Source organism: Falco peregrinus, chromosome 1, assembly GCF_023634155.1.
Source record: "Falco peregrinus isolate bFalPer1 chromosome 1, bFalPer1.pri, whole genome shotgun sequence".
Classification (NCBI taxonomy): Eukaryota; Metazoa; Chordata; class Aves; order Falconiformes; family Falconidae; genus Falco; species Falco peregrinus.
The window spans coordinates 37,857,868-37,874,627 of record NC_073721.1 but is presented as its reverse complement, the minus strand read 5'-3'; the positions used below and the strand labels follow the sequence as shown (position 1 = coordinate 37,874,627).

General features: G+C 42.5%; 1 protein-coding gene across 4 annotated transcripts in view; it reads left to right on the top strand.

Moving 5' to 3' along the window:
- The first annotated feature begins 11,459 nt into the window (after positions 1–11,459).
- CACUL1 (CDK2 associated cullin domain 1) overlaps positions 11,460–16,760 on the top strand; it is a 55,797-nt gene continuing 50,496 nt past the window's right edge. Inside the window, exon 1 of one of the 4 annotated variants that reach the window (XM_055803482.1) lies at positions 11,460–11,926. In XM_055803482.1, the coding sequence (XP_055659457.1) occupies positions 11,626–11,926 (301 nt within the window). In that variant the 5' untranslated portion in view covers positions 11,460–11,625. The remainder of the gene's footprint in view (positions 11,927–16,760) is intronic. The other 3 variants (XM_055803467.1, XM_055803487.1, XM_013301031.3) reach the window with 3 other exon arrangements.

Sequence of the window (16,760 nt, the reverse complement as noted above, 5' to 3'; positions counted from 1 at the left end):
GCTTTTCAAGGCAGTTCATGAACACACTGAATTATAAGTGCAGAAGTAGTCTTGTGGATATAGCATTTCTCAGCATTATCTGAAGCATGTTCTCTTGAACCATATTTGACAGGTGAATGCAGTAGAGGAAATATGGTTCCAGCGTGTATATTGAAAACAGATGCAGTAAACTGAGTTCAGTGGCTCAGAAGGGGGCAGCTGTTGCAAAGCTTGACGTAGAAGATAAATTATGAGGTGCTATTTCTGGCCTCTGGCAAAAAGAAAGGTGGGTGATGGAAGGTTGACTTGAAAACAACCGCTTCAAATGATTTTGGAATTGCATCAGCTGGAGATATACTGCATTTACACTGATGGATGAGTCCAGAAGCTAATCTAATTCCCCTTATTTTTGTCATACAGGCTTTTCTTTACTTATTTCACTTAGTGAAGAAACATTTAAAAAGCAGTTAAAGTAATTTCCTGCCTGTGACAGTAACACACATGACAGGCTACTTGCTACCTTTTTATTTATTTTTATTTAAGTAACAGATTGCTAAGTATTTCATTCATTTTGTCTAATTCAACCAGTTCCTCCACAGCGATTTATTAATTTGGGCTTTTCTGCATGGAAGTTAACTGCTTTTATGAAGCAGCACATAAAAGCTCACCTACAATATGGCAATTCTCATTGCATCTCAACAGAGAATACTTGAAGAAAATGATATGAAGGGTGGTTAGATTCAGCTGAGATTTCTGGCTGTAACAGTAAGTAGTCCCTGTGCTTTCCTTAATTATGCATTGCAGCAGTGAGTTTTGTAGTAAAATTTCAGCATGTCTTAAGCCCCACTAATGAATACACATAAAAAGAAGTGATTTGTTCATTATTGTTCTGTGTCCTTTTATTCACTGTAAATAAAGTTTATTTTGTTTATATTTACTCCTGCATTGTTTTCCATTTACTTTGTTGATTTGTAGCACCTCCCTTCTGATTTTGATCCTGGGTGACATTTTCAGCTGATGTATTTTAAAGATATTGCACCAATGAATTAAGCTATTTAAAAGCTTAGTCCCTCTGTTCTAGACTTAGGCATATGTCAAACTGGTAGTGTTTGCAGCACAAAGCATCAGGAATGCTATGCTAGCTCTGCTGCGACTATAATTCTGCCAGCAAAAGTTGCCTTAGAGAAGATTTATGGCTTAGAAATTGTTGTCTAAGAGGAAAACACAATGTGTTTGACCATATGAGTATGAAAGGCTATTTTCTTTGAATTCTGCTTTGACTTCAAGAGAGACATCTATGAAGCCAAGTGGATAGGTCTCTGATTTAGGAATAAAATCTGTCCTGGTGAATCAGTCTTGAAGCAGGGAAGGAGCAGCTTGCAAGGAGTGGCGAGGGCAGAGAAACTAATTGTCCTGAATCGTGGTCTGTTAATGTTGCTTATTGCCATGGAGCAATGACAAAACAGAATGGGATTTGATATTTTTTTGCAACATCAGAAGATGACATTTAAAGGATGCTAGAGTCTTAAAATCCATTAAAAGCCTCCTTCTCCTTCTATTTGTATTTACCCGATAAGGTCTACCAGTGGTTAGATACAAATACTGGACAGAAGCAAATGTGTGAGCTTACAATACTGTACATATAAAAACCTCCTAGGAATGCTTCTGCATGTTTTTTGTGCTGATAGGCCATCAGGAAGTTCCATATTTATTTTTCCTTTCATTCTGATATGAAGTCAGAACTAGTCTTCAATAACATTCATCGATGTTCTTGCTGGTTCGTTGCTTCCTTTCATTATGCAATGTTACATGTGTCGTTTGCACCTGAACTCCTGCAGTCCGTGGTGAACTTGGGACAAGTACACCATCAATTAGAAAAAGTCTGAAGCATAATTTTCATGGGAAAAGACCATGGATTGATTTACCCCCCTACTGTTGTAATACAGCAGCTGGTCATGGATCAAGACCCTGTTGTGGTGGGGGCTGTGAAAGAGAAAGGCGAGGTCTGTCCTTCAGAGCCTGAGATCTCAGCATCAGACAAGAGCTAATGAATGGACACAGACAGGGAGGGAGGCAGAGGGACATATGAGCCACTGTTAGTCAGAGGGTTTCAGCACACCGCCAGCCTAACACTTAAGGATTTTATTGAGGTAATGTCAAAGGAGAATTTTGAGGATAATGAGGATAGTTTCACAGATACTTGAAGCTGCCTGGGAAAAAGCACAAAGGTGCCTGAGTGAGTGTTTTAACAAGTGGGAGATAAGGGCTTTTATCCTGAATGGACTGGAGGACAGGGTTGGTTTCCTGATACTTAATGAAAGACAAGAACTGGATCATAAAGAACCTTGAAAGTGAAGCTTACGTTTGATGTGATGGAGAAGGGGGTCCAGAAACTCAAGAGGGGTCTGAAATGGTTTGGTAACATGGCCAGTTTAATGGAGAAGAGGGGAACATGACCGCATTTGCTGAAGGGAACTGAAAAAGTCACTGTAACTGAGGGAAGAGGAAAGAATCTACTCAGGCCACTCACACCTTCGGGTAGGTAAGAGAGGGCATATGCCAAAACGTTACTTGCACCCATTTCCAGGAATGGCAGGATGTGGGACATGGAGGCCCCAGCCAGGGCAGCACCCGGGGGTGGGGGGGTGGGGGGTGGGGATGATGGGACTGTGCCCAGGAAAAGAGATAAGGGAGAGAGATAAGATAGTGAGTCTGAAGGGAAATTAAAAGCTCTCTTTGAAGTTGAGCTTATAGTTTTTGGTATGTTGAGACTGTATTACTGCCAGAAAGGAAAGGAGGAGGAGGGAAAGTTAAGCCAGGGACACAAACCCAACCTGGGTGGAGGAAGAGAGGCCGAAGGGAAGAAATAACTGAAGAAGTAGGAAGAAAATTAGAAAGTACTGAGCAAAAAGCCAGGTTAAACAAGATTGTGGGTGGTAAATGATGCCAAAGCTCTGGGCAGACTGAGGAGGATGAGGCTGGAGCGCTGATTATGAAGTTTGATTAAGATAAGGCCACTTGCTGCGCTGATAAGAACAGTAATCACGAGGGCTAGAGGTTGGTGTCCCTGTGTCTTTAGTCCTTGAGTAACAACACTATGAATCTATTGCATTTGTTATTTCTGTCTTTAAGTTTGTCTATAAAACCTCCTGTATTTGTGTAATTCCTTTTACCCTGAAGTATTTTACCGAGGGGGCATTGGTTTGGCCAGCTGAGATTCTGGAGTCGATCAAAGAGCAGCTGCTGACTTCTGGACACCTGGACAATGCAACATGGAAAGCGGGAAGTGATACCAGCCTTACCGTGTATTATTGTTTGCTTCAGTATAAACACTATGGATAATTATAACAAATGCTAGCTGTGCAGCATTATATTGTTGAGGGAAAGTTAATCAATAACACCAAGAAAAAACTAAAGCAAAGACCTTGTGAAGCCGGATCTGAAACCATACTTGCCAAAAGAAGTTGAACTGTGGTCAAGACAAGTCCATACAGGGAAAGCAAACAGGTTCAGTTCTCGGTCAGCTGTAACTAGAAGGTCGACTGTTGTTTGAGACCCCCAGAAGACTCTAAAATACAGGTAAGGTGCATGCACAGTGCTTAATCAACGAAGTCCCACCTATTCTTGGAAGATGAATAACTATGACTCTTCTGAGAAATGTAATGCATAAACATATGCATGGTGTATATAACTTAGCCTAAGTGTAACATACGGCATGCACATTAGATGGAGCAATCCCCTGTGCATCCACTGCCGCAATACAGGAATGTCTGCTTCTTAATGCTACATTGTGTTAAGGAGTTTTCTTTATTCCCGATTTCGGTGACACCAGGTCCTGAAGAATACATGAGTGGAGCTTCTTTTAATTATTGAGTTGAAAGCAGACCAAGAAACCACACGACAGCCTGTCATTAAAGCCTTCCCCACCATGACAGCTTATTGGAAAAAAAAAGTTTTAATGGACTAGTATTTCCTCTCTTATAGCTGTGGAAAGATAGCGGTCCAGTTTAAAACTTGAGACACGGTGACTTCATGCCTAATCTCCCAGCAGAGGAACTACGGATGCTATTTTTCCATGTCCTGAGAAAATACCAAGAATGAGGAAGTTGATATCCAGTATCTAATACTAAACAAAGACTGGGCACCAGTTCTTCTGTTGCTGCATGCTGGTGGTTCATGCCAGCCAGATATATGCTGTGCAAATTATTTTCCAGAATGTCTTAGAAGTGCAAGCAAATGAAAGATGCAATGAAGAAAGCTTTCCTACTATCTGATTAAAATGTCCTGGAAAGGCCTATTTTTGAAACAGCAATAGAAGTGCTGCCTAACACCTAGAAGCACTGTGCAGAGAGTAATCAGTGGTGGGGCTCTATACGGTATGGTAGCAAAACATCGCCCTGTAAGGGAGGCACTACCTGTTCTCTTCCCCTTTATGTATTGTTTTAGTTTGTGCCGTGATTCTTCCTCCCTGCCTGTCTCCCTTCCCAGATTCTCCCCTGAAAAATCATCTTGTGGCTATCACAAATGTATTCTAAACCTTCCAGTTATCTGCTGCTCGCTATTGGTGAGGATGTATCACACACATAGAGCCATTATTCAAGCAAATACATATGTTATTTTTGCCCCGCCAGTTTTCCTGCATTATTGCTCAGAAAATGTTCCTCTGTGTTCAGCCCTGCAGATGACTGGCTCCACCTCTAGGCGAATGACAGTTGGCTTTACAGGGTGATCTGCCCATCACTGTTTATGCTGGGCTTTTTAATTTTCAATTTGGAAAAATCAGATCAGAATGTTTTGTTACATTGGTGGCTCTCAGTAACTGGCACCACGCTGCTGTTACACTTACCTGCAGGAAGTCTGGGACAAATAAAAGTTTTCACCCTATTCACTCTGTTATGAAAACTCCCAAATTTTTCCTAGATTTTATACCTAAATGTATTGATAATGTCCCTTTTTAAAAAGTTCCTCGCTACTGAGAAAATCCTATTGGCATCAGTTAATATCAAAATCCTTTTCACTTTTACTTTTTTTAAATTACTAAATTATTGTGCTTTTATACCCAACACATCTCGGTATTTGCATTCACAGCCAAAGAAGTGGAAATGGGAAACTGGATTGAAGATTAAAGCACAAAAGCTTTGGCAGATTTTCTGAAAATGTTACTTAATTTATTCTATTATGTACCCTTATTTTACTGGAACCAAAGTTTTCATGGACTCATGCATATTCTCTAAATACATTGTGAGAAAGAAATGAAATAATGATACAATAAACAAAATCTGTTCTGAGAAGTCTACAGTTTCCTTTTTGCTTTTAGTCAAGAAGCACTTGTTTGATAAATGGGGCGCATTTAGAGAGCTGACGATAGACTGCACACACGAGCAGAGGCGGAGGCTCGGTGGAAGATTACCAGGAGATAATGGAGTAAGTCAAATGTGAAAACATGATGAAACTGCAAAAAATTTACATGCTGTTTTGCTTCTTACTTTTGCATTAATAAAACTGGGGCTTTTGTATTTATTTCTACATGCTACCCTGTAAGCATATGTCATTGGATACACCCATTGCAACCTGCCCAGCACCATGGTCCCAGGGGAGTGGGCTGACATCTAATGATGAGCTGTGTAAAAACAGCATTGGTGAAACACCTTCTGCAGCTTTTTACTGCATTAAATGCATTGGGCCTCTTCTGAGAAATCTGAATCCATCGGGGAGCCAGAACGATGCATCCACTTTGGCCCCAGTGAGACCACACTGGTGCCGGCTGAGCTGCTGAGCGCAGGTGGTGCGGGCCTGGAGCCAGTTGTGGTGGGGACCCTCAGTGGGGAACCTGTGTGAGCAGCAGCCGGCGTGAGGGCTGACAGCCCCGGGTTTGAAGAGGGCTGCGTGGAAGTGGCATCAATCCCCTGCAAGGACCACGTGGTGCCAGGGCCCTTTGCCGGGAGTGGGGCAGCTGGACCTGGCTGGTGGGAGCGTTGTCTTCAAAGGTGTCATGCAATGGCCAAACACGTGCGACCTTCCTGTGTGGTATTAGCCACCATGGGTAGCTCAGATATGGCCAAAATCTCACCTTTTGTGTAACCGCACACAAGAGGTGGTGTGTGCTCTGGCCAAGAGCTGTGGCTGGCTGCCTGTGTGCATCCTGGACTGTCAGATGCTTGAAGCTTTCCCTGGTAAAAAGGTGATTAGGTCTTCAGATTTTGTGGTGCATAAGCAAGGATAGAGTGCACTCCAAATTTTTCACATATGCTGGAGGCAAGTGGCTGGTTTTGTAAAGTGTTGAACACAGTTTCAGAGACTCATTTCTATTGCTTACACTGGCCCAGTGTCATCCAGACGTACTAGACTGGTCAATCAAAGGCCCAAGAACCAGCCAAAATGAGGTTACTAATGAATACCAGCCCATATATTTTATTATTTCAATGTGAGTTCCTTTTGATACTGGCTTATGGGACAGAATAGTCACACCCATAGTTAGAAGGATTAACCCATATCACATGCCACAAAAATGCTTTTTCGTATTTTTGCAATTATGCTAAAAGAATTGTGCTTTGTATCGGTGCTGTAGAACCAAACCCATATGAACAAAATACATGCTGTAAAATTACAGGATACACATGCCACCCATCCTGCTACCTCCAGGGCTCAGGTGAGTGCATTGCTTTACATGCCTGGCTGACATGACAGAGCATCCAGCGCATGCTCAGCTGGGGCTCTGGGCCAGGGAACGTGGCTGCACAGGGCTGCCTCTTCTGCCTGTTCCCATGGGCCAAATACTGAGTTATCCTCATAGGCAGGAACTGGGTGATACAGCCCTTGAAATAATCCTGTTTGATAATTTATGAGGGTGAGCATAACATGCAAGACTTGATAAAGAAAGGTAACAGGACACAGGCAAAGAGTGAACCTCAAGCTCTGAGCTTCAGTGGCGCTCCTGGATGAAAGGGCAGAAGGTTTATGGATAGGGGTCCTAGGTGAGGCTGGTCATGTTAATTATAGCCAATTAGCACACTCAGGGCCCTCACATCAGGCACAGATGATGGAGGGGATGTGACCATTAGTGGGGAAGTTAGAAAAATTTCAGTGGCTATACTACTGTAGTCATTGTGCTCTTAATAACTTGCTGCTGATGGTGTTTGGCCAGAGAAAAGGGAGCTTGTTTGAAAATACATTTGCATTATAAAAGCTTCACACAATTCTGGGTCCTGTTCTCTTTGTAAGTCTGGAGAGGAGGAATACAGCCTTACTTGCGGAAGCAGGTATGCACTTGAACCAAATGTAAAGCTTTCCCACTTACCCTAAGTGCAAATTATTTGGCTGAGTTTTTGGCATATGCACCCAAGAGTAAGAGACAGCAGACTGCAGCGTGTCTGCTATGACTCTCCTGTTAGCTACAGGAGAATAGGATCTGATTTGACTATGTATTTTTGTTGCACTCTGCACTGCAAAAGCATACCTGTATGTCTGGCACAGTACAGGAGAAAAGCCAAACTTCTCTGGAGTGTTGTTTTTTTTGTTTTGATCAGCAGCATACATTTACTCTGCTGTTCCCTGGCTGTGCAACAAGTGTGTGCTTCTCTTCTCCACCAAAGGCACCATGCTGGCACCTGGCAAGAGGCTGCTCCTGCTGCCTTGGTGGAGGGTAGTTAGGATTTCTGTATTTTCAAAATACATTGTTTCTTTTGCTTTCTTTTGCTTCTGGAAGATGGCAGAGATTGTTCCAGTTCAGGCAGCTGATTTCTACTTGTGCTGTTTCTTTCTTCTGAACTCTCAGAAATCAATACTGCTGATAAAAATGTGTTAACAGCCTTTAGTGCCCCAGGACTTATCACATAAGCTGGTTTTGTGTGGTTTTTTTCCCTAGGCAGAGCCCAACTAAGAGATTGTAATACAACCAGACAGACTGTATATAGTCTGTGTTTGCAGACAGTATATGGTCAAGAAACACTAAGGGTGGTCTTTCCATACTGTAACTGGCATGCTTTCCATGAAAACTTTACACTAATCAGCTTGCCCTAAGCAGCAGTTGCTGTTGGAAGGGGTATGCCATAGATACTGCCAGACTGGACTATCAGTTCCCTGAGCTCAAGCAAGTCATCTCCCAGAGATTGTCAAAATATGTCTCAAAAATAATGAGCACTTGAGCCTTCCCTTTTGGTTTATCTACTTTCTGCCAGTATTCTGCAAGGGGCTGTCTTATTTGCCATTGAAAGAGCTATGTTTCATGCTCTCCCGACAGACTGCTATTTAAGGCTCTGCTTAGCATTCATATTTCTTTCTTGTCAGAATTATTTTCTTTTTTCATTTGGTGTTTAGAACTAGAGCTATAAATCTAGGAAGCATTTTACATGCTGTGTTAGGGCTTGATTGAAATCCCATTGAAATCAATGAAAGCTTTCCTATTGACTTCAGTGGACTGGGCACTTGGGAAATAAGGAAAAATGGTCTGTTTTAAAATAAGAAGAATTGTATCCATGTCATAATGTTTATTACCAATAGCATGAAATAAAACAAAACGTATTATGCATGGCTTTTCCCAACAGGCCTCATATATCATTTAATTGCCACCTACATACACCCAGATGTGACATGGAGTGCAGCAACAGCTGTCCTGGGGTACTTAATAATTCTGCTTTATGCACACAAGTATCTGAGGAAAAAGAAAATACCCTTATCTGTCTGATACAAATGTTCATATAAAATCAAAATGACACAAGACAGAAACATTCAGCAGAAGCTAGTGTTGCAGCCTGCTTCCAAGCGCCTGGAAAGAAAAGCTCCCTTGTAGCCTCATTTCTACAAATTTCTCTGTAGAAATTAGTTCTTTAATGAGTCACACTTTCCGTGGGTACTGTTAGGAAACCTTGATCTTCCCTTTTAATTTGTAGGAAAGCTTGCAGCTGTGACCTGGTTATCAAAAGTGCTGAGCAAAAAAATAAAAAAAAGTAAATATTATGAAGATGTAACAAATGCTTCTGATACTACTCCATGTAATTAAATACTGATCCAGGAGTCTGAAAGTGTGAAATCTGCATATTACTTTGTTGGCGAAAGTACTGTAGTCTACTGATGAGCTAGTTACAATGAAGATGAGTCTTAAGTCTCCAGGGATTTTTATGGAGATGTGAGGATACTCAGGTCTTGTCAGAATTGCATTTGTATGTGGTGTTCTCAACTAATATTGAAAATAATTATAGTTGTGGTATTGCAAAATGTAATTTTGCTAAGACTGTATTTAAAGCCTGAATCAAATTTTTACATGCTGACGAGGAAAAAAGGAAACGATGCGGAGAAGGCTCTGAGGTGCATGCAAAAACAAGCGTTGCTTTAATGATGAAGTATTTGATAGTGCCTTTATCAGCATGCAGTCATGTGTTTAAATAGCATGAGCCATACATCACTATTGCAGTTTGTCATTTGCCTTATGGGAGGGAAGAAAGAGCTTCTTGTTTGATCTGTAAGATGAGCTAACTTGTTGCACCAGGCAACAGAGGAGGCTCTGTAGAGAGCTCCACACTGAAGTATTTCCTAATCTTTTTTGGATTCCTGCCACAAGGAAGTGCAGTGAGGGTAGTCACAGTGCAAGGAACATTGTGAAAGGGATTAGAAAGGAAACATACCTCTAAAGATCATGGCAAAAAACCCAATCCCAAAAGACCCCAGCTGGTCAGTAAATTACAGAGGTGGTAAGAAAAATAGCTGTGTGCAATAAAAGAGTACAAAACAAAGGAAGAAATCCTAGAACTGAAAAATGCTGGGTTTTTCTTACTTTTTGACTGCTCTATGATGTCAACATAAGCACTTTCAAAATTAATAAAATGAAGATAAAGCTCTGCTGATAAGGATAAGTTCCTGATTTCTCCTCAGGTCACAGTGTTTTTAAATACTGGCAAATAATCTGAGACCCAGTCCTGAGATCAGTGGAAGTGGATGAGTAGGAGTTGCCCTGCAGGTTGAGAACACAAACATGTCTTTCTTGAAGCAGCAAAGATATGCAGACTTCATTTACGTTTCTTTGTGATCACCAGAATATTGCAACACTTACCTAAGCTAAAAATGGTTTGCTGCTTTAGCTTCCCAACTTTAATATTCACCATAAATATCTGTGCTGATATTTGCCTTGTATTACACATCCCACTCAGTAAATGCAAAGATGGAGCAGAAGTGAACAAAAATGTCCTTTCTGTCCTTTTTCCATCTGTGGTTAAGGTGTAGATAGAAATAAATCAACAGCCAAAATAGCGTGTGAATATGCTGAATCCATAATCTAAGAGCTATGCATAATGCGCCAAATCAGCTTCTGGTCTCCAAGACAGACTGTGATTTGTTGGTGTTTACCAAGTTAGAAAATGGAGAGGTTCAAAATTGGTTTGAACAATCCATTGATGCTCAGTGTGATTTTTAAATCTAAGAAAAACACTATTAGTTAAAATACATGAGAAAAAAATGCAATAGGGACAAATTCTTTTCATCACTTGCTTTTATCAAAGCAACTTGAGATAGACTGTTTCCACACTGCAGTGAAATCAGTGGCATCTTCTGCTGTTGTAAAAACAGGAAAATTTTGCCTCATACTAAAATACAAATTGGTGTTTCTATTTGGAAAACAAATCATAAGCTTTTCACTTTTCATGAGACATTTTAGAAAGAAGGCTAGGCATCTCTGCTGTTATCCTCATTTTTTGCTTTTTTTTTGTTTGTTTGCCAAATAAGAGCAAAAGCCCACACAGCTGATATTTATTTTTGGTAAAAAGCCGCTGTTGATGTCCGTTCTTCCATCGCAGTAGCCAGTTGCAAATGAAAATAAAACCTAAGGGAAGCAGACTTGAAAACAAGTTGATAATGCTGAAATTGGTTTTAACTGGTACATTGTTAATTGACAAGATAAACGACTTTCTATGTTATTTGTGCGGGCTTTTCCTCCATTCACAGGAGAAAGGAAACATTGCAAAATGGCAATGTTGTCTAGGCACTTCACAGATCACAAAGTAAGAGCGGTAAGGGTGGTATAACCGCCACAGCCACGTTTGCTTTTCTAACGGGGACTTTGCCGCGGTAGCGCCCCTTTGCCCGCCCGGCCCCCCGGCGGCGGTGGAGTGCTTTCCCGCTAGAGGGGGATGCAGCCCACGCGCATGGCAGCGGGCGCAGGCCCTGGCCGCTGAGACGGGCAGCCCTGCGGATCTCTCCTCAGCAAGAAGGGGAAGCCAAACGCAGGACCTGCTGGAGCCTCCCATCTCAAGTTAAAATTAGTCACTGGGCCTGGGACGAACGGAAGGGGGAGAGAGCAGCCCCCTCCCGGCTCGCCGCGTGCCACAGCTCCACCCGCCACCTCACGACGCCGGCGGAGCCCGCTCCGCCCCACAATGCATAGCAGGCGGCCCCGCCGCCTTCTGCGCTCCAGCCAATCACAGCTCCGCCCCTCCGGACTACACTCCCCAGCGTGCCCCGTGGCGGGGCGTTTCCGATTCTTCCGCCGTCTTCCGCCTGCCGCAAAGTGTCGCGCTGTGCGGCCGGAGCCTGGGCTGGCGGCCGCGGCCCGTGCCCGGAGCCGTGCCGCGGCGAGCCCCGCCGGGCGAAGAGCGGCCGCCATGGGCGGCGGGCGGTGATCTCCCGCCCCGCCCCGTGCCGCGCCGGCAGGCAGTCGCCATGGAGGAGGAGAGCATGGAGGAGGAGGGCGGCTGTGAGGCCATGATGGACGACCAGAACCACAACAACTGGGGCGCCGGCGGCTACGGGCGGCACCTGCTGGGCCCCGCTGCGGCGCCGCTCGGTGACCGCCTGCTGCGCGGCGTCTCCGCCGAGCCCCCGGCCGGACCGGAGTTCCCCGCGGTGTCCGAGGCCAACGGTGTGCTGCGGGGCTGCGAGCCGGGGGCCGCCGCCGCCGCCAAGGGGGGAGCCGGAGCCATCGCCGCCGCCATCAACATCAACGCCTCGACCTCCAAGTTCCGTAAGTGACCGCCCTGCCCTCTGCCCCGGGGGCCTCGGGCGCACGGAGGGTCACCCGCCTCCTCCGCTGCCCCCCTGCTCGCTTCTCCGTGCCCCTTGGCTGGTCTCGGGTCTGGTCTCGGGTCTGTCCTGCGGTAGGCCCCTTCCTTGGGTCTTGGCCCGAGAGGCTTCTCAAAGCAAAATCAAATGGGTTGCAGTGCCTTGGAGGGAGAAAATAACCTTTTTTGCTCGCACTCCAACTGCTGCAGGTTTCCTGTCATGGCAAGATGACGCGGTAGATCTGGCTGTAGAACTGGGAGAGCGAGTGTAGGCAGCTTTTATAGCTGTACAGAGGCACTGTTGAATTTCCTGAAGGTTTTAGCTCAGGTTGTGTTTTCCTGGAGGGTTTTTGTTTCTGGCTGAGAAGCCCAAAGCTGAGCCTGAAACCTTTTTGTGATTGCTGACAGCAGATGGCAATGAGTGCAGAGCTCCTGGGAAGGGTGTGCTGTCCTGGAAGGGACAGATGTCTGCAAAGGCCTGATGAGAACAACTGAAGACTAATTTACACACACATCTCTCCCCGCCGCCCCCCCCCCCCCCCCCCAAAAAAAAAAAAAAATAAAATAAAAGTCTCAAAATGTCTTTTGCATGTAGTTTTTAACAGAAATGGCAAATTTTTCAGTTGTTTTGCTGAGCTAAGGATGAGGCAAGGGAGGATTTTTTGCTGTTTCAATTATACTTTTATTTCCAGATGTCACCTCTCTGGGCAAAATATGCCCTTTTCTCTAATGGCTGTCAGAAAACTTGGATTTGGCTAGTTAAAAGGATTCCTAGAAGTGTAACTATGTAACTGCCATGATGAAATTTTGATGGGAAACACGTTTTTTTCATTGTTTCCCTCCTTTCCCCATTGCTAGCTTACCTGTCCAGCTCCTCAACAGCTCAGCTCTAGAGCTGATCAGAAGCTTGATGTTCAGGCTTCTGGACCCCTGCTTCCCTGGTGGCCTGGGTTTTGTGGCTCTAGGCACCTGGCCAAGGCAGCTGCTTTGAAGTTGAGTCTCCCAGACTCCATAAGCTCTCTGGCTCTGCCTGCCTTGCTTTGCTGAGCTCCAGGTACCTCAGGGTGGCTCATAAATACTTGAGACAGCTGAAATGAGATGTCCTTCAGTCTTGCTTAAACTAAGCTCTTGATTTCCCAATCCAGACATTTGGAGTCTTAGTTTTTCCTTCTGTTTCAGAATGAAAATGGTCTTCAAGCTGGATCTTTACCAAATGGGAAGGTGATTTTCCAGCTAATGTACAATTTATGTGTGAGGGGACGAAGAAGCAGCTGTGCGTGATTTTGCTTAGAGTGTGGGTTTTGAGTTCTTGTTTTCACTTCTCCACCACTGGTATCCCGACATAGTATCTGTCTTACTGATGTTATGTATTGTTTTAAAGAAAATTTAAATTCCTGTAAAATACAAAATTCTCTGACTTAAGTTCATTAGAAGTTTTCTACAACTTTATGATGTGGATAGTTTTGATGGTACATGTATGTGAACAGAACAAGTCCAGTGAAGTAGTACAGATTGAGAAAGTACAGGACCTGAGTTAGGATCCTGCCTGTTCTAATCCTGGCTCTGAGTGAAGTTCCCTTCGTCTCTTCTGATACATTTCCATGTATAGAAGAAGGAGGAAAGGTTACTTTTGATGTAAACATAGAATGAGAAGGGAGACAAGTGTGTGCTAGATTCTCTCCTGCCTTAGTTATGGCAGAGCACGTGTAGAGAAGCTGATTGTCAGCCTTAAGCTTGATAGGAAGGTTGTCTGTTCTTTGCTGCATGAAGAACTTCTTGCAATTGAATGAGCAAGGACTCATGCCTTGCTTGCTTCGTGATGTACAGGCTGAGTCTTAAACAGGTTATCCTACAGGTGACCTTAAAAAATGTGGGTGCTGTATGGTTTCCAAAAATCCTATATGATAAATTGGAGCACCTCTTGACATTCCGATAGGTCTCCTTCCTGATTCTTTCCTCCAAAACAAAAAAACCAGTGCCTGTGTTCCAGTGCCGTAATTACTTGCAGAGTGTTGGTCTTGTTTATGTTCATAGTAGCGGACTAAAGCTGTCTGGTGGACCTTTTTTGGTCTAATTTAGCCAGCAGAACAATAGAAGAAGAAGGTTAGATGGAAACCCATTAAAATCATTCGAGAGGGCCAAATCCAGTTCTCCTTCCTTGAGATCTTGGTGAGACTGAGAACTAAAATCAGATATAATAATGCATGGTTCATGTAAGTAGGTTTTCTTCTAGTTAAGAAAACTTAAGAAGATTTTCCATGTTGTAGTAAACTTACAAATAAATCTGTGTTTACAGTTCATCAGTTTCAGTCGTAGTAATGGATTTATAAAGCAGTAGCATTATGAAAAATATTTTTCAAAGGCCATAAGGGAGAAAAGAGTAAGAACTGTTAATACTTTAAGCAAAAGTCTTCCATAGTAGTAATTGTAGCATAACTCAATTATGGTGAAAAATGAAGAGTGGTTTGGTTGTTTGTTTTTTTTTTTAAATCCTTTTCAAGCAAGGATGGTTATAAATGTGTTTGATGCCAGTCCCATTTAGGGTGGGCACATGTGGCTGTCAGTGTTGACTACCCTGTTGCATAACATAGTTCAGCACAGTGTCTGTGCATTGCTGCGTAGGCAAATTGTCTGATGAAGAAAAAATTCAACATTACTTTTACTAACCAGTCTTAACACAGACTGAGAAACATGTAATAAAAATAGAATAGAATTGAAAGTAACTATGGGGCAGACTCGTAAACTTGCTAATGTATGCTAGGATGTGTCAGGCAGGGGTTATAGCAAAATCTATTGTGTAAACATGCACATGACAGCTGAGATTAAGGAAGGCGTAGAGCCACAGGGATAGCTACAAGTCTGTAGATTAGTCTCAGGCGTCTGCTTGAGGAGTTTGTACACTTTGAGAAAATATTTTAGGATTGTAGGGTGCGTTCCAAATTAAGCAGTAAAGCTTCATATATATGTCATTTTGTGAGATGAAATAATGCTTCTGAAAGATGCCTAGCTGCCGCCTTTGATTTTTATTGTCAGAATAAATGACAGATAGTTGTCAGACCCATATCTGCTTAGTTGACAGCAAGTTGGATTACCCGTCCTGCTTTTTTAGCTATAGTTTTAAAAGAAGGAAGGTTTTTTTATATGTGAATGTAGTGAAGTGTTTTGAGCAGCTTTTCAGGTTAAGTTGTCTCATCTAAAAAAGCCCCAACAGTATCAGTGATTTTTTTTTTTTTTTTAAATGGTATTCTATTTCTTCTGTCCTCTGCCTCTTATGTTCCAGCATCTTTTTTGAATTATGTGTGTTTGTAGATTTTTCTTATCAGTTTCATGGGGGATGTATACAGAGTCTTGGACTTTTTGGGTGGTTTTTTGTTGTTTTTTTTTAATTTTCTTGGGTTTTTTGCCATTCTTCTGATTGAAGTTATCAAAGAATTTGTTAGCTTGGAGCAGGCTGTGTTTCAGTTATGGCTATGATACTGAAATATCTAGGTTATGATGTAAAGCTCATGCATATTCTTTTTCACTTAAATGGTTTCACTGCTGCATTTGACTTCAGCAGTTTCTCTTTTGAAGTTTTCTGTATATGGAAAAGCAGCAGTTGTTTCTCAAGCTTTACCTGTGAAGTCTTTGGAAAATGCTGGCTTCCTTTCCATTCAATCAGACTGATTTCTCTCCCATCCCCTCCCCAAACATGGCTGTAGCTGCATAAATCATACATTCTAGGATTCTTTGTTATAAAGTATATGTTACTTCCAAGAAATTTAATAAATCTCAATGAAATGAAAGTCATATTTTAGTATTGCCCTTTCCTTGCGATTTGGAAATGGAGGCTGTTGAACAAATCCTTTTAAATTTTGAATAACTAATGTAGGGATAAACATTTAAGAGTGACTTCCTAAAAAGGTGGAAAAGTAAAAAATATGTTTCTAAAAGGGCAGTCTGTCTGCTTTCTAAGGATTTGGGTCATTCCTTTCTTTCTTGGTCTTGAGGTTCTGGCAGTGTTTGTAATTCAAGGGTGCTACTTAAACTCATCCTTCACTTTTTGTGTGTATGTAAGCACTGCCAGAAAAAAAAGGTTGTTACTAACTTGTGACAGTTATTAACATTTTAAAGTAATTTGTTTTCTGGATTAGAAGAATAAGTGATTGTTTGGTGTGTAGTCTTGGACTATTAACTGTATAAATGCTATGGTTGGCTTAGTTTCAGAACTGAAATTTGGAAATCAAATGAAATAGTAGTTGTAAGAGTCTTTTGAATAAAAATGAAGCTGTTCTGGAATGTTACTTTGAACTCATCAGTGTTTCCTAGGCAAGTGTCCCAAGGCTGTTCATAAAAGCATTTTGTCCTTTACCTGTGCAGCACTTCTAATGGGCAGGACTCCCTGTCTGCAGGTACTTGTATTTTTTTTTTTTTTAAAGTAATAAATGGACATCTCAACAGCCTGTTAAAAGTTATTTTGCAGCGTTCTCAATTCTTCCTTGACTATTTTCTTCAAATGAATAGAGCCCATCTAATATGTTAACCCAGATGTGGGTGTGATTATACATTGAAATCTTAAATCAAGACTTGGTCTAATATTTATGCTGACTTCAGTTTAATATCTGCAGAACAGAGTACTTCTGTGGAGACCCACCTTGTTTGATGTAACGAAGTAAGACACAAATGCTCAAAATTTGCTGCTGAGTGTAAGTGTGAGTAGTAAAGCTACTATGTGGAAGCTGCTTCTCAGAGGATCTGCCCAGAGCCTGGGCTCTGTAAGGGGCAAGAATTCAAGCGAGGCATTGCGAGAGAGACGAA